The 22,553-nt window shown below is 41.8% G+C and overlaps 1 protein-coding gene across 1 annotated transcript in view; it reads left to right on the top strand.

Annotated features, from left to right (window-relative positions):
- Window positions 1-22,553, top strand: part of STPG2 (sperm tail PG-rich repeat containing 2) — a 781,346-nt gene that overhangs the window by 12,879 nt on the left and 745,914 nt on the right. The window contains exons 3-5 of the mRNA XM_089691642.1: window positions 6,216-6,325; window positions 13,085-13,231; window positions 18,801-18,965. Of these exons, the coding sequence (XP_089547768.1) occupies window positions 6,216-6,325; window positions 13,085-13,231; window positions 18,801-18,965 (422 nt within the window). The remainder of the gene's footprint in view (window positions 1-6,215; window positions 6,326-13,084; window positions 13,232-18,800; window positions 18,966-22,553) is intronic.

The raw sequence follows: 22,553 nt of genomic DNA, 5'->3' as shown, positions 1-22,553 counted from the left end.
AGTAACAGCAGGTTCTGTTGCAGGCTGACAACATAATTTTTTTTTTTTTCTGTTGTTTTTTTTTCCAATTTTGTTCTGATTTTGTTCTGATTCTCTTTTTTTTTCTTGATTTCTTCAGACTTTTTTTTGCCATGCTTTTGAACAATACCTCTAAGTGTCTCATATTTTTAACAACATTCACTATTTAATTCATTTTATATTGTGCTGATCTTGCTTTTATGTTAAACCCACGTTTTATGATATGTTTATGTAAGTATATTATCCCTCCACCAGAGTCATTAATCTTCCTGTTCACAGACATTTTGTCTGCTGCTCTGTGACAGTATCCTCCTTCTTTCCCTGCCCATCATCTGCCCTTGCTCTACAAAAGACTCCTTCACCCCCAGCTCCTCCCTGCCTGATCAAAGAGCATGTCTGGACTCATCTCGTCCTGCAGATGCTCAGAAATGCGTCGCATTTTGATGACTTCAGACGCCACATGTGCTGATCCCAGACATCTTGGAGACTCTGCCAGGCTTCACCATCTATGCTGCACAGGCACAGCACCATCTGCTGGCAGACACCTTGGAGATTCCATCAGGCTTACCATCCATGTTGCACATGCACAGTACCACCTGCTAGCGGACTCAATCGATCTCCTTTCTGGATCAGACAGACAACAACATCTGGCTACAGATGTCTCACCCTCTTACCCATGAACGTGTTCTTAAATTCTAAGATGTTAGTTACTACTTATCTTTCTATAAAATACTTTCACAGTACACACTTAGAGGTGCTGTGTTTCTTTGTTTCCCTTCTGCAGAGTTATGTTTCGCTCCTACTCAGCTTGCCCTTAGTGCCTACTGGACTACCTTCACCCCTGCCCATTTGGAACTTATCAAACATACATGGACTGCCACACCATGCGCCTCTTATCCCTTTTGTATTGACAACATTAAGCCACTGCTTTGCAGTTAGCAATTTGTCAGCCTGCTGTGTGTGGTCCCTCAGTTGGACATTGTGCTGCCCATCATATCTGCAGGAGGTATGTGCAGACCTGACATGTAACCAATGGTGTATTTTGGTTTTGTGCTGCAAGACTAAAATCGGGCACCCCCCCCATCTAAATTTGTCCTGCCCCTTCCTGTTTAAGATCCACCCCTTCAGGACAGGACAGGAGGGGGGCAGTGTGACGGGGGGGGGCAGTGTGACACGAGGGGGCAGCATGACAGGAGGGAGGCAGTGGGACAGGTGGGGGGCAGTGGGAGAGGAAGGGGGCAGTAGTACAGGAAGATGGCAACTGGACAGGAAGGGGACAGCAGGACAGGAAGGGGGCATCATGATGGGAAGGGTTGCAATACAGGAGGGGGGCAGTGGGACAGGTGGGGGGTAGCAGGACAGGAAGGGGGCAGCAGAACAGGAATGAGCAGCATGATGGGGGCAGCAGAGGGACAAGAGGGGGGCAGAGGGACAGGAAGGGGCAGCATGACAGGGAGCAGCGGGACAGGTGGGGGGGCAGTGTGATGGGGGGTGCAGTATGACAGGAGTGGGGAAGCACCAGTCCTCTAAGCTGATACCTGTCCAGCAGCGGCTCCTCCAGATGATGCCAGGAGCGGTAGCTGAGCCTGTGTCCCAACTCCACCAGGATCTCTGGTGGCAACTACAGCAAAGAACGGGGGGACTCCTCCACCCTGACCTCATCCTCTTCTTCTTCCTCCTCCACAGGCCCACTGCTGGCACCTCCTGGCCTCACCCACCACGCACAGCCTGGCGCACACTGACAGCGGGTCCCAGCCCTTAACTGCTCCCTGCACACACCGAGAATCCACTCAACACTCCGTCCTCCTCTGCAGTCAGTCTCCTGACCCCTACTTGTGTGTCGGCTCAACTGTCCACCCCCCCATAGCGGCCTTGCCCCTCACACCCACGGTGTCCCTCCTGCCTTTACGCAGCGCCACCCCCCTGTAAAATGCCACTCAATGCAAATGCCTTGTTTGCCTCATGGAAGATACACCCCTACATGTGACCAATAACCAACTGAAAGGCATCTTTCAGACAGACAGCAGTGCTTGCCACCCTCTGAAAAGCGATCTGCAACAGCAGCAGCTGACAGGTGTTCAGGAGGCACTACAGCTGTCTCCTGTTGTTTGTTTTTTTTCACTTTTCTTAATTGCTGAATGGCAGTTTTACATTTCGAAACTCACCGCAACTGCAAGCCAAGCATTTAACTTACGGTTGCATTGTGGCCCCATTGATCTCAATAGTTGAGTTTTACAGGCAGTGCCGTCCGTCAAACTCTACAACCCGTGTTCAAAGTGCTGTGGCCGCAAAGCAAACACGCTGTAATGTTTTGGATGTCGTCAATGTACCTCCCCTCACGCTGACTTCATTCATGTATTTTGGGATTGCACAGCCATCCAACACTTCTGGTTGCCTGTCGTGAAAAGTGTACAGGCAGTTACGACGATGAGTGTTCGCCCTTCTGTGGAGGTTTGTTTGTTGGGATTACCCCATGGCCCTCATAGTGATCCGTACTCTCCTCACCTTATTGTTTTACTATGCCAGTAAACTTATTATCCTCTCTTGGAAAAAATCCACTGCCCTGACTATCACGGCCTGGAAAGCAGTAATCAATAAAGCCTTACCTCTTTATAAAGCTACATATGCCAGTAGAGGTATGCCAGCTAAGTTTGACAAAGTATGGGGGAGCTGGGTGAACAAAATGTCTACTGGATCAGATTGAGAGGTAAACCTCTTTGACTAGGTTGATGGGCTCTTTGTATAAATACTGTATTTTATTTGCACATCCCATGCGGACTACTAGTGCTGTTGAATAACAATGTCTGCTGCTGTTGAGTGTACTTGTCCTATTTTTACGCCTCTTTGAAAAACAATAAAAAGAATAAAAAAAAAACGAAAAAAACTCCAGGCTGTAATGTTTGTGGGTGCCGGGGAGAGGGGCAGAAAACCATAGCTCAGCTGCCTGTTTTTACCATCCCTGGCCGACCAGGTGAAAGAGCCCAAAAGTCTACATGCAAGGCTAACAATGCTATTGTTAAATGCAAGGCAGTGGCTTAGGAAGTGCTGTGTCTGGCAGGATCCCCAGGTTAGAAACAGTACAACAGACTCTCAAAAAATTATTTGCTTAAAAAACTGTATACAGCAAGATAGCAACATACTATAAAAAAGTTGAAGTTTTACCTAAACTTTAAAAGTGGAACTTCATTCCTTCCCTCCTCCCACAATATTAGGCCTCATGCACACCAAATGTTTTGCTAATCCCTCCTGGACGCTTTTCCTCCTGGCAGCAGCATTTGGCAGAAGCCTGATGCTTGTAAAAGTGTTTAACACATTGAGGCCTAGTTCATATTGGCATTGAAAGCAGGTGTTTGAGGGGCATTTTTAAAGCTAGTACTGTTCACATGATCAAAACATGAAGCGCTAGCGTCAATTTACTTCAAAATTGATGCCTCATGTCGAGTCTGAAGCCTTTCAACACCTCCCATTCAAGTCTATGGTAGCGCTCCACAAGCGTCCTGGCAGGTGTCTGCATTGCAGTTGCAGTGTGGTTGCGGTGCGTTAATAACATTTTATTATAGCTTTTTGTGATGCAGTTTTAACGCGTGTCAAATGCGTCAGAAATGCATATAGGGCATTTGGGGAGTGTTTTTAATGGACATTAAATGTGAGTCAAACACACCTATTAACACGCATTAACGCTGTATGTGCGTTTGTTATGAGTTAACATTTTGAGTCAAGTGTGAACAAGGCCTTACCCTAGGTTCACACCTAAGTGTTTTCTGCAGCATTTTATAGAAACGCAGTACAGTCCATTTAACAGGATTTCCTATGGGACATGTTCACATCTACACATTTTCACCCGGCGTGTTTTTTGGAAAGGGTCAGGGACTTTTTTGAACACAAAAGTTGCATTTTTGGTTCTATAGACTTCAATAGAAATGCTGCAGAAAAGCATGTAGTGCGTTTTTGCTGCATTTTTTCTGCATGTTAAATCTGCCTAGCAACAAGAAAAAAAAATGAAAAAACAAAACAAAAAAAAAAACACAGGTGCAAAAACGCAACACAATGCAGAAACGGCTCAAACGCAACCTGCATAGGTGTGAACCTAGCGTTAAGCACGTCAATCGCTTGGGCGTTAAATAATTTCATTGGTCAGAATAATATGATAATAATAATAATTCTGGCCATAGAAATGAAGGCACTCTCAAGCAATAAAAGTACCTAGTGTTAACGCACATTTACATGTGTTTACATGTGTCAATAATTTTTCGCTGCTGCTCCTGGACGTTCTAACAGTGGTTTTTTTTTTTGCCTCTAAACTCCTCTAAATGCCTATGTGTGCATGGAGACATAAGCTAAGATACAGGGGCATTTAGAGACAGAAAAAAAAGCCAGATGCCCCCAACAGCCACGTTAAAAACATCCAGTAACCCTCCAATGCATTTTTCTGCTATTCTTGCCTAGGTGAGACATGTCTTTTCTCTGGCAGCCTTCTGGGATATTCCCATTACATATGCCAGCAGGCTCCATGAGTAGTTGCACACATGGACTGTGGGCAGAGCTGGCACACATCATTGTGGGAAGGCTGCATTAACTTGGAAGAGGTAGCTTGCTCATGATCACTAAGGAGGACCAAGATGGTGCCATGGGACCCGGACTGTGACACCTAACCAGCTGATCACAGCAGGACAACACAGAAATTGCTGGGCAGGTGAGATTGTGAATAGAATATCATAACAGGTAAGGCCACTTTCACACTGATCTGTGTGTGAAAAAGCGGAAGAAAAACATGTGACCCTGTAATCCCTTGGAACTGATCCATTGCTGGTCCGCTGCGTTTAGTAAAATCCTGCTTGCTGCAGTTTTGGCACAGTAAAAAAAAAACACACCAAAAATGTACCTTCCTGTGGAAATGCATGGAAAACACAGCAAAAAACACACATTGCATTTTTGATGCAATTTTTGAGTCCCATGTCCCATGTAAAATGCTCTGCAAACATGGTAAAAATGTGGCAAAAACACAGCAAAAATGCATATGTGTATTTAATGCGTTTTTACTATGGATCAGTGTGAAAGTAGCCCAAGGAGATTAAAAAAACAATTTCCTGATGAAGTCACATGTCGTGATGTAACGCGTAGGGTAGGCCGATGATGTCAAGCCCTAACTGGAAGTGTACGTACCGCCATCTTGGATAGGAGATCCATGCAGTTTCATTCACAAAAAGTAATATACAAAGAGTCCTTGATCCTGTAGTGTCCCAGGCGGACAGAAATAAATGTGAGTAGAAGATTTTAAGCATTTTAATAAAGTTTATACTTGTTTGATATACTTCACCATTTGGAGCATTTTTTCCATTTGTCTGTGGGTGCGTTTTGGAGTTTGGAGGTGCAGGAGGAGTTGGAAATATGTATACCAGCATACCCGCCTGGGTTAAAGGGAAAGGCGCGCTTTTGACCTGAAAATTTGGGTCATTTCCCAAGTGGCATGTTTTGGAGTTTGGAGGTGCAAGAGGGGTTGGGGATTGATACACCAGCATACCTGTCCGGGTTAAAAGGAAAGGCGCGGTTTGACCTGACGATTCGGGTCAATCCACAAGGTGAGAGCATAAGTGTGTCAGAGGTGGATCAAACACTGGGGGTCACACAAAATCACTAGATGAACATATGCAGTGGAGAGATTGCACAGTAGCACTTGGAGCACTGAGTCTTAAAGGGACGGTTAACCAAGGATTGTTATCAATATATATCGGGACACTGATAGTATATATTTAACACACAGTGGATATGGTTCATGCAACGCATGGTTAATATGGGCAGTATATGAGAAAGGCGTGCCATAATATATGGTGATACGTTTGGAGCACAGATATGGTCATTTAAGCATACCACATTGTCACACAGCAAGATTTATGTTAATTTATTTATCATATATATAATCCGGTATATATTCATTTTTTGAGTATATAGTATTGCGCTGCATTTTTGGATAGAATCATTTGTATGTGGGAACACATTTACATGTTAGCTGCAATGTTTGTTTAATATTGGTTTGGATTATATATTGCGCTGTAGGTTTTCACATATTAATCTGGGGGGGGAGTGAATTTCCTCTTTAACTGAGCATGATTATTAGCGGTTTATTTTTAATATATGGTAATGATTTTTGCCTATACCAGTGTTTTTGCTGTTTTATTTTTACTCTGTACCTATCCTAGGTGGATATGCCCCATTTCTGTCAATGTCAAAGCGGGATTTTGTCTTCAACGCGCCACAGACTCTCTCTGTTGCTCCTGGACCAGGACAATATGAAATCTCCAGTCTAAAGGTGAAATTAATAATGAAACAGACATTATTCAAATGAGGACAGATATAAATGCGAAGCAGGAATACAATGGGAGCACAAGCCTGTGTCATAGGCCTCCTGCCTGTTAAAGCCTTCTGAGAGCTGGAGCACGGCTTGTAAACCATCTGCTCCCGCTAATTTCATTCTAATTGCTTTGGAAGTTGTCATTTTTTACACAATAACACTTTCCTTAATGGAATGAAAATGTCATCCAAAAACTGTTATTTCCTGAAACCATAACTAGCTTTTACTTAATCTGTAAAATAATGATAGCACATTGGGGCTGATTAATGAAAACTGGATAAAAGAAAAATTGACAGCGTTATAAAGCATGGGTTCTAACTTTCATTTTTTTTAACCTCTAAAACTAGGATAGAGTGTAAGTATTTTTTGCCATAACGATTGTTATGTTCTGTCATGTGACTTTTATCTTCAGCTGTCATTGGTTCTCATTGCTGAAAATAACAGTCATTATGGAAAAAAACAATTGCTAAATTGTCGCGAATTAAGCCTATGGGATCTAAAAGGAAGCTGCTACTTAATTTGCTTAATTTTTCACCGGTGTGAGTAATTGACAATGTATGTTGGTTTATTGTTTCGTGAAATTGGACATTTGTTTTTTTAAGGCAGATGTAATTCCCTTGAGTTGCGTTAATGCGCACATTCTGCACCGTGTGCATGTTAATGTGTTGGGGTGGCATTATTTCTGAATGGCACATGTGTGCACAAGGTATAGGTATAAAAAAAACATTAAAAATACCTTTTTTCCCCATCTCTATAAGTGATCACATTCCCTCTGTTCTCAGATGCAGAGCATGGGATGAGGAGAAACAGCAGGACACTGATCTTTCCAGTGAAAGGCTGTTGGGGGGGGGGGTTTGTGGTGTCAGGACCAGTTTGATCATTGGAGGAGAGCAGACCCAGTGACCACGGTATGTTCTCCTGCTTAGTGTGGTCAGTTTTTTCATAGGATAGCAGAGGGATTGGCAGGAACACCAGGGAGTTTACACAAAGTGAGCAGTACAAAGAGAACAAGATACTTTTTCATACAAGTACATGGTATAGCAGGCACATATCAGGAAAATGAAATGTTGGGTTTACATACTTTTTAATGTAGTACTACCCCCTTAGGAGTTGCTGAAGATTTGGGTCCCCCTATAGTCCTGCACAACTGGGCAACACTCATTTCCCACAGACTTGCATTCTGGAGACACTAAACAGCCCTTGAGCTTGTTTTTTTGTTATTATATTAGGGGGTATTGAGCTTGAATGAGGTTGAGGGATGTATGGGATGCCCAAGGAACAGTAAACTGAGGACAACTCCTTAACAACTATGTACAAGTCCAAAGACAGAAAATTCTCTTCTTGGAGAGCTCTCCAGCCTCTCCTAGCATATGACCTCAGACCCTAAATTAATCCTCTCCTCATCCAGCTATATTGGGTGAATCCCTGGGCAAGGGGATCTAGTGCCTGCCACGTTAAGTTAAACAGTCCCGGGTAAGGAGCTAGTCAGGTTTCGCACTAGAATGCTCTTTCCTGTGAGCTGGTTGGGTTGGTGGCTGCCTTCAGGCCTTCTGCTGGGCTGGCTTCTTCCCTGGCTCAACAGTTGGTCCTCCCTCAGGGGACCAGTGGGGCTGAGTAATCCTCCTTTCCATGTCCCAGCCTATAGGTAGGACTCTTCCCAATAGGCCCTCTCCCAGGCTCCTGCATCTCAGCCTTCCTCACATATTCCACCCGAACTCTCCTTCATCTGAGCAGGCTCAATCACACTTAAAGGCTGCATTGGCCCCATGCCAAGCCTCCTGCTTGAGGATTGGCCAAAGTTCTTCAAGTGTGCACTTTAAACCAGCTTGTAAATTCTATTTAAATCCTTTCAAATGAGGGTATTATGAATAAATAAATAGGCATGTACTTGTTTCACAGACAGCAAACACTTCAAATGACTACCATGCTAGACATGCTAGGATATACTGATGTGCTCAATGGTTTGCATTCCCTGGCAGAAATGATGAGATTTTGGCATTGATATTGAAAATATGACTGATCATGCCAGAAAATTGTCTTTTCTTTAAGGATAGTGAGCATATGAAGCCATTTATTATTACATTCTTATATTTGTTTGGCTCCTTTTTGAATCCTAATGATAAAAGAAATCACCCAAATGGCCATGATCAAAAGTTTACATACCCTGGAATGTTGGGCCTTGGTACAAACACACAAGGTGACACACACAGGTTAAAATGGCAATTAAAGGTTAATTTTCCACAAATCTGGCTTTTTAAATTGCAATTATGTCTGTGTATAATTAGTCAATGAGTTTGTTAGCTCCCATGTGCGTGCACTGAGCAGGCTAGATATTGAACCATGAAGAGCAGAAAAGAACTGTCAAAAGATCTGTGTAACAAGGTAATGGAACTTTATAAAGATGGAAACAGGTATAAAAAGATATCAAAAGCCTTGCATATGCCAGACAGTACTGTTCAATATTCTATTAAGAAGTGGAAAATTCAGGGATCTCTTGATACTAAGTCAAGGTCAGGTAGACCAAGAAAGATTGCAGCCATACCTGCCAGAAAAATTGTTTCTAATACAAAGAAAAACCCACAGGTAACCTCAGGAGAAGTACAGGCTGCTCTGGTAAAAGACAGTGTGGTTGTTTTGAAGGAGCACAATACGACAATGCTTAAAAAAAATGAGCTGCATGGTAGAGTTGCCACTAAGAAGCCTTTACTGCGCCAATGCGACATGTATTTATGCGTTTTTGAGGCACTTCCATTGAAGTCTATTGCAGCCAAAAAAATTTGTCCATAGCTCAAAAGAAGCTTCTGTACAGTTTCAAGCTTCAAGCTTCAAGTGACACTTACGTGTAAACAGTCACAACTGAAAGCAGTGGGATTTTGGATGTTGACTGTTTTGGAGCTTTAAATTTTCAAGTTTCAATTGTTTTTCTTTCTGAACTTGTTTAAAACTGTATCAAGCAAGCTGATAGGTTTCTGTGGACAATACACTAGAGTGAACAGATGCTCCTGGTTTCAGGGGACAGTCCCCAATTTTAAGGGCTGTCCCTTGGAAAAGACATATCTTATTTCATCCCCAGTTTAAAGAATAAGTCAAAATAGCTGAACAAAGAAGAAGACACTGCTCCAGGTCAGTGAGGCACACTATGTCGTGATAGCACTGACACCAGCTCACAGCTGCTGATGAGAAGCAAAAGGAAGTGGGAAGAGCTGCACTACAAAAAAATCACCTTTATTAGAAAAATCCTCAACTGCTGTTTTTCTAGATGTTTTTACCTTGTTTGTGATTTTTCTAGTAAAGGTGATTTTTTAGTAGTGCGGCTTTCATTTTTCTTCTAAACAACTGTGTCCTCAATTTTTTTCTGCCTTTAATAATAGCATCTCCGACCCTGGCGGCTGCAATGTAATCCATTTTAGCAACATTTCTGTGATTGGCCTGGAGCAAGAGGCGGGAGGAGAGAGGTTTGCCTGCTTCCGGGTGTTCAGGGTTATTAATGATTTCACATGCTGGTATTATGTGGTCTTCCCAGTCCCTCCCCTCTAAACTTATGTAGACTTTGTTGCAGGAGGTAAGGATGTGGATTATTTTTCCACCTTGCCCTTGCTTGTGGTGGTGATCTGCAGTGCACCTGGGACTGTGCTCTTGTTAAAGAGGAGTTCCAGTCATTTTTTGGAATTACCCACATTGTAATGTACACCGCTAGTGAATCAAGATATGGATACTAAAATGTAGAAATTTCTCGCAGAAAGTACTTTTTTAGTAATATTCCCCGTAACTTCCGGTTGGGGCCGCCTAGGCAATTGCGTCATTAGCCTTGCCCGTTGAATCTTGGGATATCTACATCATCGATCCCAGGAGTCTTTGTGCATTTAATGCGGGTAAACAAAGCACGCCTCATAGTGTCATTACTGCTCATGCGCGAGATCCCGGGGTGCATGCTGGGTAGCCAGCTGCAGGAAATTCAGGAAATTCTGCTGCCCAAATCCTGCATGGCCGCAGCCAGAATTGAGGGGGACAAAAGAAAAATAAGCAGTTTGTAAGTAGTTACAATGTGTACATGGGAAACATTATCCATTCTGCTTTTGAGGAATTACAATGATCCCTGCAATGCTATTAATGCAATGTTGGCTAGGAGACTGGAACTCCACTTTAAGAACAATGTAGGCTCAGGTGTTAACTGCTTCCTGCCAGGCTTATTGTCAAATGACAGCCAAGAGGAAGCTCTCCCATCCTGGGTGGACATCATATGACATCCTCCCAGTCACACACTCTACGATCACCCTAGGGGCTGCGTTGCGGTGCGATCTGTCAGCTGCTGTGTCCACCAGAAACAGAGGATGACAGATTGCTGAACCAGGCCAGTGTCAGTACCATGTAACTGCTGTTACCAATCACAGTGATCACTTAATAGAACACAATAAATAGCTTCATTCATATCCATTCATTGTGTACTATTGTATGGATCTTTGTGATTGGTCACAGTGATTACATAGTACAGACAGGGCCCATAACAGTGCATCTTAGATTGTAAACTCTAATGAGCAGGGCCCTCTGATCCCTCCTGTATTAATTTGTATTGTAATTGTACTGTCTGTCTTTATGTTGTAAAGCACTGCATAAACTGCATAAACTGTTGGTGGTATATAAATCCTGTATTATGATACTGTAATAATAATAATAATTATCTGTACCATGTGATAGCTGTGGCCAATCACAGCTTCACAATAGTACACAATGATCATCGATCGGGCATGCTGGGTCAATGAAGTCACCCAGGGCGGGGTCACAAACATGACGTCACTGGGTGGCCCCGTCGCTTACATATTTAAGAACTGTCAAGCCAGTGGAACAGTCAGAAGACTGGGAGCCAATGTTGGGAGCGGAGCCTTTTTTTTTTCTTCTGGGTGGCGGTGGCGGCAGGCATCGTGACTGACGTTGGATCTACTTCGGGGGACATTCTTTTATTTTAATTCTTTTAATCAAGCACTTGTCAAAGACTGCCTCCTGTCTTTTTTCACACTACAGTTTTTTTTTGTGAATGGGTAGTGGTACCATGTACCCCATACACATTCATATAGGGTGGGGTTGGGATATGGGGGTCCCCTTGCTAAAGGGGGCTTCCAGATTCCGATAAGCCCCCCACCCACGGACCCCCACAAGCACAGCCCGTTGCTGTGGGGAAGAGGCCCTTGTCCTCATCGACATGGGGATAAGGTGCTTTGGGGGTGGGAATCACCCCGCCCCAAAGAAGCTCCCCCATGTTGAGGGCATGTGGCCTGGTATGGTTAAGGGGTTGTTATGGTCTCCACGGCCACCCATTCCTTAACAACCCATGACAGTACTGACAGATACCAGTACATACAGCATGCCTGGACCACTACTTAATTACCACATGCATTTAATTATTTATTTCCTTTTGTGAATTGACTTTGAGGTTTTTTTTATGTGGTATTTATCGAGTGTTTTTGCTGTTTTCAGTAAATACCGCATACTAGCAATAGTGAATTGAAATTTTCTGTATCGCATGCGATATGTGGTCATGTGACTGACTTAACTCATGCAATAAGCTTTAGTGAATTGTGCCCAGTGTCACTATGGTAATACTGCACTGCCCTAATCACAGTATGTAAAAAAATATACGGTAAATTGTTAAAAAAAAAATTAAAACTTTTTTTTTACATACTGTCACTAGGCAGTATACCTGATCACCGCCACGCCAGTCATATGTCAGACGCTATACCTCTCTGGTGAAAGAATGTAAAAAATATAATTATGGGCGTGTTTTGCATGCCGCTATTATTCTCACTCCATGTCCTTGTCCCACCCTAATAAAAATGGGTGTAGGGTGTCCCCAGGTTATATTTTCAAAATCTGGTTACCTTGCAAAACAAATGTTTACCTTTATCATATTTTTAAAATTGTAAGCCCATAATTATGTAATCAGGCCAATAATTATGTAATGTGCTATTGTTTGTAAGTCATATGTATCTTAAACCCTGTGCTATAAATACTTGGACTTATTCGCAAGACAGAAAAGAAATGTAGCAAAGGGGTAGATTTACTAAAACGTGTGCACTCGGAATCTGGTGCAGCTGTGCATGGTAACCAATCAACGTCTAACATCAGCCAGTTCAATTAAGCTCTGGCAAAAAACCTTTGAAGCTGATTGGTTTCTATAAAGAGCTGCACTAGATTTTGCACTCTCCAGTTTTAGCAAATAACCCCCAAAGTGTACAATGAAATAGCATCTTGTCACCTTTCACTTGTCTGGCTATAGAAAACAGAAACACATTTGACTGTTACATCTCATTGTTGCACTTAGCACTCCTCTGTTTCTTCCCTAACTTACATTTTAATTTTAGAAACTTCTTGCTTTGATGGTAACGTAAAACATTCTACAAGAAAATGCAGTCCAACTTTGCATATTGATATACGTAGCACTATTAAACTGTGCCGTTATTGCTTCTTTTAGGCAGAAAAAAATATTTGCTTGGGAAGTATATTTACATTTATTGTAGTTATTACAGTTACAAATGAGGCTATTAGTCTAGTAGCAAGTTCTTCAAAGTGTTTCATACTATTATATTGGGTGGCAAATTTATTTTAACAATTACAAGCATGGTTGCATCTTGCTATTAAATCTCCAGATTCATTTGGATGCCTTCGTGCAGCTGTACCAGCTGGTGTGTGGAGTAATGTTTTTCCTGGGTATCTTTTCTGCAGGAAAAGGTGAAAGGAGGACAGACTGTTCAGAACAAAGAGAAGCGTTTTCGAGAGACTACATCCTTTTCACCTGGACCTGGTGCCTATGACCTGCAGGTTGGGCTGGAGATGGATGAAAGGAAAAAGACATCTTCAAAGTCTGGAAAAGTAAATATGGCTCTATTGTACGAGTTGGATGAGGTTGACCTATATAATGGATTTCACAAGAAAGAGCATTAACTGAACCCTAGTATACTTGCATTGAACACCGTTCACCTTACTTACAGTGTCAAAGGGTCAATGCATCCAAAACCGATAGTTTCATGTCTAACAAGGCTGAAAATAGACTGATATGAAGTTCAGCCTTTCACAGCTCCTGTAATTTTGGCTCTGAAGAAGATAAAATAAAATCTCTTGGGTGACCGTTGTCAATTTTGCTACACGGGTGAAATTAAATTGGTGAATTAAAACTGGATTCCAGTTTTACAGTTTAAAGCTGAACTCCAGGAAAAATAGATTTTTAAAAAATAGACTGGGTCAGTGGGGTTACCTCTAATGATTGCTAACAACTGGAGGATTGCAGGTGATGCTCAAATTGTCAGTTTTAGTCTTTTCCGCATGCAGTCTGAGCTGTAGTATAGCAGATTTCATGCTCGGCAAATCCTCCATTCAAATATTGTCTTGTATTCTGTACCTTGAATACAAGATGTTCTGTGATTGGGCAAGGGTAGAGCGTGACGTTCACCTGCCCTCCCTCTACACCTTGTTCAATCACAGAACATTTTGTAGTTAAGGAAAACAACACAAGACATTTTAATGGAGGAGGTGCTGAGTGAGTGACCCGTTGTACTCATTGTAAAAGATGGGATGTGGCTGTAGTGCTACCCAAATGATTACAGCTTAGACTGTATGTGGAACTGGCTACCAATTTGGGCAACCCCAGCAGTCTTCTGAATATTTCATAGCAATCATTAGAAGTAACCACACTGGTCAAATCTAACTTCTAAAAATCAAATATACCTGGAGTTCAGCTTTAAATACACAGATGAAATACACGGATGGGGGGTGTTATACCTGCCAAGGATTAGTCCTACCACACAGCACAGCCACCTTGTTTGTTGTTGCAGACCACATAGCCTAGTTGAAGGGGCAACTACTTCTGGTCCCTGATCCCAGCCTGTGACTGGACAGTAAAGGAGCAGCTAAGAAAGGCCATAAACGATGCAAAAACCAAACGTTCCGTCAATCGAAAATAACTCTTAAAATTATGCCATAATTTCTTTCAGTTTTCTAAAAAAAATCCAGCATGTTGGATCAGGCGCTGTCGATTTTGGCACGAAAATCATGCATTGCAGCTGGCATACTAATGATGTGAAAAACGAACGTTTCAAACATTTTGTTCGATTTTTGATTCGTCTATGGCTGGCTTAAGATCAAAACAGTACTGTATTAGGGCCAGTTCACATCTGTACAGTGCGTTTTTGGTGCATTGCATTTTAGGTGCCTTTACTTGTGTTTTGTGCACATTACCTTTGAACTCTGTAGAAGGGCTGCGTAAATTGACAGCGCTATATAAGTACCTGAAATAAATAAATAATAAATAAATGTAGGTTTTGATAAAAGCATTTCAAAGATGCAGAATACCTGACTTTTTTTTAATGCACTGCACCTAAGACGCATATAAGGAGGGAACAGTAACTTTTTTATTTGTTACTAGATAACCACCCAGTCCTTTTATATTCCATGGTTGTTTTTGTAATTAATTCCTAATTTGGTAAAGTATTTCACAGCATAACGGCTAAAAAAAAGTCACCAATGTAACAAGCATCTGTGTTACTGCCAAGTAACAAAAATACAAGGTGGTAGTATCCTCTGTTGGCATATTGGCAAATGTACTTGCCGTGCATTGATTAATGTGAGTCTTGTATGCAGAATGCCAGTGGCATTTTTGCCTAGACCTGTACAGTATTCAAGATATAAATGAAAGCACAGCACTGCAGCAGCATTCTGTCATCCCTCTAACTGTAACTAATGCTGAATTACAGAAAGTCCCTAACACAGCCCATTTCTGCTGTCACTTTACTTGGGGGAATGCCAGTTCCCTTGCTGCAGATGGTGAGAAATCTGTGACCTGGGTCAAAGTGAATGCTATGGATGATGGAAAGACCTGCCAGTATCACAACCAACACACGTGGCAGCAAAATAAGCTGCAGTGGATTGCCAAAAACTAGTGAGCATCTACCGTACAAACAAAATGACTCTTTTGACAAATTAGGTCATTTATCCATAAATAAGAAAGAGGATTTTTTAAAATTAATTAAATAATTTATTTTTAAATAAAACAGATTGAAAAGAACCTCAAGTGATATTTTATGTCTGTTATTGTTAACAGCCTTCACCCAAACCTTTATACTTTGTACACTAATGGTCGCTGATGTAATAAAATCATAGGTGTTAGAAGAGCTTAACCACCTCAACACTATATTGTAAAAAAGTGGTGAAGAGGTGGGTATTAGTAATAAATGGCACAGCAGGAAACACACACAGGTGTCATTGAGCATAGTCGCAATCTACAAAGCCAATCAGATTGGCTCTGTACCCCGTGATCTCTGTGAACCAATCAAAGCCATAATGATGTAAGTACTGCTATTGTTTTTCAAACATTTAGCCTATATACAAAGGAGGAAGGGGAGCGCTGAATGATTGTAGACACAGAAGGATGGAAGAGAAAGTGAAGGTGGGGGTTTGAAGTGCATCAGATCACCAACAAAAAAATATGGGATTGTTTTTTTTTTTAAAGGTGGGGTATTCAAGGGCCACCAGCCATCAATGATTGTGAGATCAAATTGTTTTTAAAGGTGCAGGTGGGAGGTTAAAGTGCCACTGACCACCAATGATTGTGGGAATTTTTTTAAAGGTGGAGGTGGGAGGTCAAAGTGCCACTAACCACCAATAATTGTGGAACTGTTTTTTGTAAAGGTATAGAAATGTAAAATTGACTTTTTTATTCTATTATATATCAGGGGCATTCAAGTGAAACTGGGACTTTTGAGTTTATACAATAAAAGAACAAATTTCAAGAAGTGGAAACTGCATTTATTTTTCAACATACTCTCCTGATACATTTATACACTTATTATTATTATACAGTATTTATATAGCGCCAAAGGGTTTGCTCAGTGCTGTACAGTAGCAAGGGGGACAGAACATGAGACAAGACAGTAACAATACAATACACGAGGGTTCGAGGGCCCTGCTCTTTCGAGCTTACAATCTAGGAGGGAGGGGAAGGTGGTACAGGAGGAAATGGCTGTGGGGGATGGAGTGGTGGGAGGAGTGGAGGAGGTTAGTTGTTAGGTGAGGTCAGATGTTAGGTGAGGTCGGGGTAGGCTTCCCTGAATAGGAGGGTTTTCAGGGTGCGCCTAAAGGTGAGGAGGGTAGGTGACAGTCTGATGGATTTGGGTAGGGAGTTCCAGAGGTTGGGGGAAGTCCTAGAAAAGTCCTGCAATCGGGCGTGGGAGGAGGAGACCAGGGAGCTAGAGAGTAGGAGGTCCTGTGAGGAGCGGAGGGCACGGGTAGGGTAGTATTTGGGTACCAGGTCAGTTATGTAGTTTGGGGCGGCGTTGTGAATGGCTTTGTAGGTCAGAGTTAGCAGTTTGAATTTGATGTGTTGGGCAATCGGGAGCCAATGAAGGGATTGGCAGAGGGGGGAGGCAGATGTGGAGCGGTTGGTGAGGTGGATGAGTCTAGCCGCTGAGTTTAACTAATGCCTGGAAAGCTTGTCAGTATGCCCGAACCATCCTAGGACAGCCTTCTTCACTTCGTCATCAGTGCTTAAATGTTGACCTATGAGGAACTCATTAATGGTGCAAACAGGTGCAAATCACTTGGAGCTAGGTCCCGACTGTAAGGGGGATGTAGCACTACCTCCCAGCCATGCAATGTGCACGTAGTGCAGTGAGCAGTATGAGCTTGTGTGTTGTCCTTGAGAAATAGGACACCCTTAGTGATTAAACCAGGCCATTTTTTCCATAGACGTGTGTATACACATCACTCAGAACATGACAGTAATATTCACTGTTGATATTGGCACCATGGGGTAGAAAATCAACATGAATAAAGATAGGTTTGTCCCAGAAAACACTTGCCATCACTTTACCTGCAGATGCAATTGTTCAAAATTTTGGTGATGGGGAGTCTGCATGCTTCCGCTGCTTTGATACTCATTTTGATTCCAGAATGAAATGATGTGCCTAGGTTTCCTCATATGTAATGATGCGATCCAAAAAATCCTGGTCTTCCCTGTCAAAACGCTCCTTCAACACAGTGCAGACTTTTTTCATGACAGGTTATGTGTTGATTATCCAGGATCAGGTGTTCCACATGCTAAATGTTCACAGGAATGACTGCTGTGGACTGGAAACAACCATGGCCGGGATCATCAATGACGGACGTACGGCCATCTTTGAAACGTTTACACCAATCAAATCCCTTACTGTGGCTGAGTGTCTCATCACCGTACTGTGCTTGAAATCTTCTGCAGATATCTGCGAGTTTTACGCCTTTGTTCACAAGCAACTTCTGCACCACACGTTGTTTCATGCACACACTAACACTGTTGTCTGCCATCTCGATTAACAGTCTCTGGACTGGCCCACAACATGTGCGCTGCCTATCCGTAATAGGACACTTTTCCACTTATAGTACTGCCACTCTAGCATCCTTTTTTATACCTGTAAAATGAAAAGTTACGATTTGACTTAAACACCCCTTGTAGTCACGTAAAACATTAAAAAAAATGGTGGTTAGTAAATACCACCAAAAGAAAGCTCTATCTGTCTCAAAAATGAATATAAAATTATTTTGGATACAGTGTTTCATGAGAGAGTAATTGCCAGTCAAATTATCACAGCATTGAAAACTTAAAGATGGCCTGCTGATGAATGGGGTATATACAGACTAGTGCTCAAGTGGTTGAAGAGACACTGTCAACAAAATCTGGCAGAGGTTGCTTAATTATTTTGAATTGTTAATCCTTTATTGATGATGTTAGGTCATGCCTTTTCAGTGTCTGTAAATTACTGGGAAAGTATAATACTCTGATAATGTTCTTTTAAAGCTGAAGTTTAGTGATTGTTTTTTTTTTCAGCAGCAGGGAAGGCACTCATATGTATGATGAGTGTCCCAAATGCTGGTGGCTGCTCTGTTCAATTAAATCAGCATTCATCCCCCCTCCCAATCCCTTCGATATATACCTTGGTGCTGTGAGGGTTAATATGAGCACCTTCACCTGCCACAAGCTCTTGTCAAAAGCATGGACTATGACCTTCCTTTAAGCTCCTCTGCTTTATTCATAAAAGCTGTACTACTAGTTCTGGCAATGAAAGGTGCATTGTGAATGAAGGATGTGGACCTTTATGTCAGGTCTCCATTCATAGAGTGTTTCCCATTGTGTTTACTGATAATACAACTTCTATGAATAGAGCTGGGGGATGGAAAAGGCGGGTATAGTCAGCATTTTTGAAGAGTGCTTGTGACAGGTGAAGCTGCTTGTATTAACCCCTGCAGCACCGATAGATCAGGAATGGCAGATAAAGACTTGAAGCTACATAATATCAGCACATGGGACACTCATCATTCAAGTAAGTGCTGTCCTTGGTGCTGAAATTGAAGGCTAGTAGGATAGGGTACAGGACTGCAAACTTTAAGTATGTATTAAATCTGTTTTTTCATACAGAAAGTTCACAGCCATTCCAAAAAGCCGCTGAACACTGGTGCCCCATCCATCCCTACACCAGGGCAAGCCTTTGGTTTTGAAGAGACTGCAAGTGGCACCCTTGTCAGACAGAGTCCACCTACCACGGACAATACTCTGGGCCCTGCCTACTATGATCTCTCAAATGTAAGTAGAAAACAATTGAACTTATTGAAATATCTGAATAGAAAAAAGTATAATAAAAGCTTATTTAATAAGGTGAACAGAAATGTGCACAGTATGGTAATCCCTAAGAAATGATCCAAGCTCATCTTTTTATTTTTTAATTTCAGTTTTCAGCATGTTGAAACAACATCCTTGCTTGTCATGGGTTTGCCACATTTAATACATCATCCCCATCCTCATGCTTTGTGCTCATTAATCTAATGTGAGCAGTAGTTTTTCAGTCTTGTGTAGCAATTACCCCCAAAGGGGTTGCTGAACAAAATAGCCCTGGTCTTCCTTACCTGTCCAGAGGCTGCCAGGCCCAAGTAGCAGTTCCAGAGCACACAGACAAGGTTTGTGGGATGTCTTTATGTAGATTTATTGCAGTAATTGAACAGAAGAGATGAATAAGGGTGCAGGATTCTCCAAAGACTAGCAAGTACAGGAGGACGGATTCTTAAGCAAAAATCCTTTAGGAGCAGCCTTCATTATTGCTGGAGTTAGAGGGGATAACCAGTCCATCTGAGACTCTGTAAGCAGTCACAGTCTTTTGTAGCAACCTCTGGCAGCCAACCCTCAAAGAACAGGCATACTTGGAGTCCTAGACTAAAAGGTCCTACTCACAATGTCCAAAGACAATTGTAGCCAACCAGGTTCTATGTGACACCAGCTCAGCTCACTCAAGTAGTGTCTTCAAGAAAATGTATTTAAATCCAGGTTCCTCCAGGCCCTCAGCCAAGCACATGATGAGGCCTAGCCGCAATAGCTCCGCAGCATCACAGCTGCCTCCCATGCCAGAGGCCCAGGACCAAAAGAGCGCTAAACAAGCCTTCCCAAACATTTATCTTCTCCCCAGCTACCTTCTGGGTGCCCCTTCCCACGGATTGAATGGGGTCAGATACATTTTCCTAATTCAGTGATTGATCCCCCTACTTTAGTTCTGGAAGCTTCTTCCAGAGGCAGGCAGGATCAATTAACCACCAAGCTTAGGGAGACCTGACCACACAAAAAAGCAAATTACTGCTCTGCCCTGTACAATCAAGCCAAAAACTAAATTTAACCTGTCTGGAGCAGGGTACTACATTCAAAACTGTGATATGTTGCAAAGTTTTGAATTAACTATGCATATGTGCATGTAATTTTTTTGTTTACATATCATTGCTTTCAAAGAATGGCTTTTTTTTGTAGGCCAGGATTGTGTTCCTCAACTACCAAAATGAAAATAACAGAAAAAAGATGTAATGTCTATTGGTGGCCAACATCCCATTATGGGGTGAAGTGGTCACATAATTGACTGTTCCCCTAATGATGTTCTCCTGAAATAATCCTAGAAGGAAAGGTCAGGTATTGACATTTTGTGAAAACCTATGTTGATGAGATGCTGCAGTCCTTGATGAATTCACTTTTGATAAAATGTTATTTTCTTTCTTGGACCCAAAACATTTTAAAGCAGTGTTTTTTAAAGAGACTCTGTAGCCAGACCATTCATTCATTTAATTTAAGCAACAGTCTTACAATAAGTTTATATGTATGTTTGATATATTTTAAGCATGTTATTTACCTGGGAAACCTCCCAGACATCTAAAAGCCCTGAAACTGCGGCTGGTCACCACCATCTTGGATGTAATGTCAGTAGTCTCAGAAGACTTACAATTAGTCACTCAATAGTATTACCCTTCGTTCCTTCCCCGACAGCTACATAAAGGTTATGAAGGGCGGTGAGGGGTCACAGAGCTGGGCCTGCACAGGCAGTATTTAGACACTGCCAGAAGAGGAGAGGACTATGACACAGTTGATTATTCCCTACATTAAATAAGTTGTATAACAGAAGCTTCATGGTCTGCACATTTTTATGATATGGGGCAGTGCTTTTTCTCAAAAGTTGACTTTGTTAAGTAAATTATTTGTAGTCCGTCAATTTCAGAAAGTTAACTTTTCAGAAAGATCATTGGATCATAATGTATAACAGTATGTAAGCAGTTGTAAATCTGCACCATTCTAATCTGTATACATGTGCTGTATTTCAGCATAACAGTACCCATCATGTGAGCAAAAATGCATATTGTGGAGTAAAAATCGTGACTATTTTAAGAAATATGTATATTGATAATTCTTCTGACAATCTGTTGAGTCAGTCTGTAAAACACCATGCTGCTAACTCCTATCTCACACAAGGAAAATGTTCATAGAAGTGTAGAGCATAGAGCACAGTTGGGAACACAGAAATTCATTCCATCGTTGCTGGCATATGGATGTGTGCTGCACCATCTTAATAAATACATGATGCTGCTTAGTTAATTCACTTAGTGACTGGAGCTTACTGAATAATGGTGATGGGGATTCTCATTGCATTGTGAAAGAATGCAGGCTCTGCAGTGGTGGTTGGCAGTGTTTTATGGTACCAAAAGGATTCTGAGGATTCCTTTTACCCATTCAGCAAGAACTGGCCTGGAAAAAAATACCAAAATATTTGTGGAATTCAGAAAATATGTCTGACAAGGTGCGCAATCTGTATACTAATAATGTTAAAATATCCATATAATCAACATCCTTAACCACTTAACAGACACAATTAAACAACTGAACAAGTTGGATTTAAACAGCAGCTTGTCTACTCCACACCACAAAAAGGCATCCCTCTAAATATAAGGTATCTTTTACAGTTTATCTACTGAACGCAATAGGAACCTGTATTCCACTTTTGTGGATCATACAAATGTGGTACTCAGAAATCAATGCCATCTTCCAAATGGAGGACTTAACTCAAAATGTGCAAGCCTACTTACCTTTGACCCAAAAGACACAGTCCATTTGCTGAAGTACAATTTCTTAGCTCAACATCTAGAGCTCTATGTTCTGGTGACACTAGTCACCTCTCCTGGGAACTCTCTGGGATCAGTACTCTTCCTCGCCCCCTCCCAAGAGTGAACCCTCAACTCACCCTCCATACATCTACTTCCCTTCCCACCATATCAGACTTTGTCTGAATCTTTGTCAATTGGAACAATTCCTACCCTACTTTATATCCTATCCATTTGTTCTACACTATGCTAAGCAATGATGACCACCTCCATAAGAAGGAGATTATTGTTTTACATTCTGGAAGTAGAACTTTCATTAAAAGGAACCAATACTGCAAAGATTGGCATTGCAATAGAATGGAATATCCGAAGTTTGTTGAGTCAATGATGGTACCATGGAATGCTCTGAGAAATGATTTTGCTTATTTTTTGTACGAAGGTAAATGCAATTCTACTGGTGTGTGGCCAGCTTTAGTGTAGTGAATACAATGTGTACATGATTATATTCTGGCTGTAGTCAATGATATTTATCAGTTAAAGTATACGTGAACCCTGTCCTTGTAAAAAAGGCTATTCAGTTTAAAATAGAAATAAAAGGCATAACGTTTGTGTGTGTGTGTGTGTGTGTGTGTACTGTGTGTATATATATATATACACATATATATATATATGGGGCGTGGAATTCCTGATCCTGGATAATTGATGAATAACCTGTTGTGAAATTGAACAAGAGACTAATCTTTCTGTGGGAATGATGAACATAATGATG

The sequence above is a fragment of the Staurois parvus genome, unplaced genomic scaffold (assembly GCF_062004578.1).
Source record: "Staurois parvus isolate SC_StPar_1 unplaced genomic scaffold, SC_StPar_1.0 ptg000566l, whole genome shotgun sequence".
Lineage (NCBI taxonomy): Eukaryota > Metazoa > Chordata > Amphibia > Anura > Ranidae > Staurois > Staurois parvus.
Note: the sequence above shows the minus strand (reverse complement) of the source record. Positions and strands in the feature narration are given on the sequence as shown.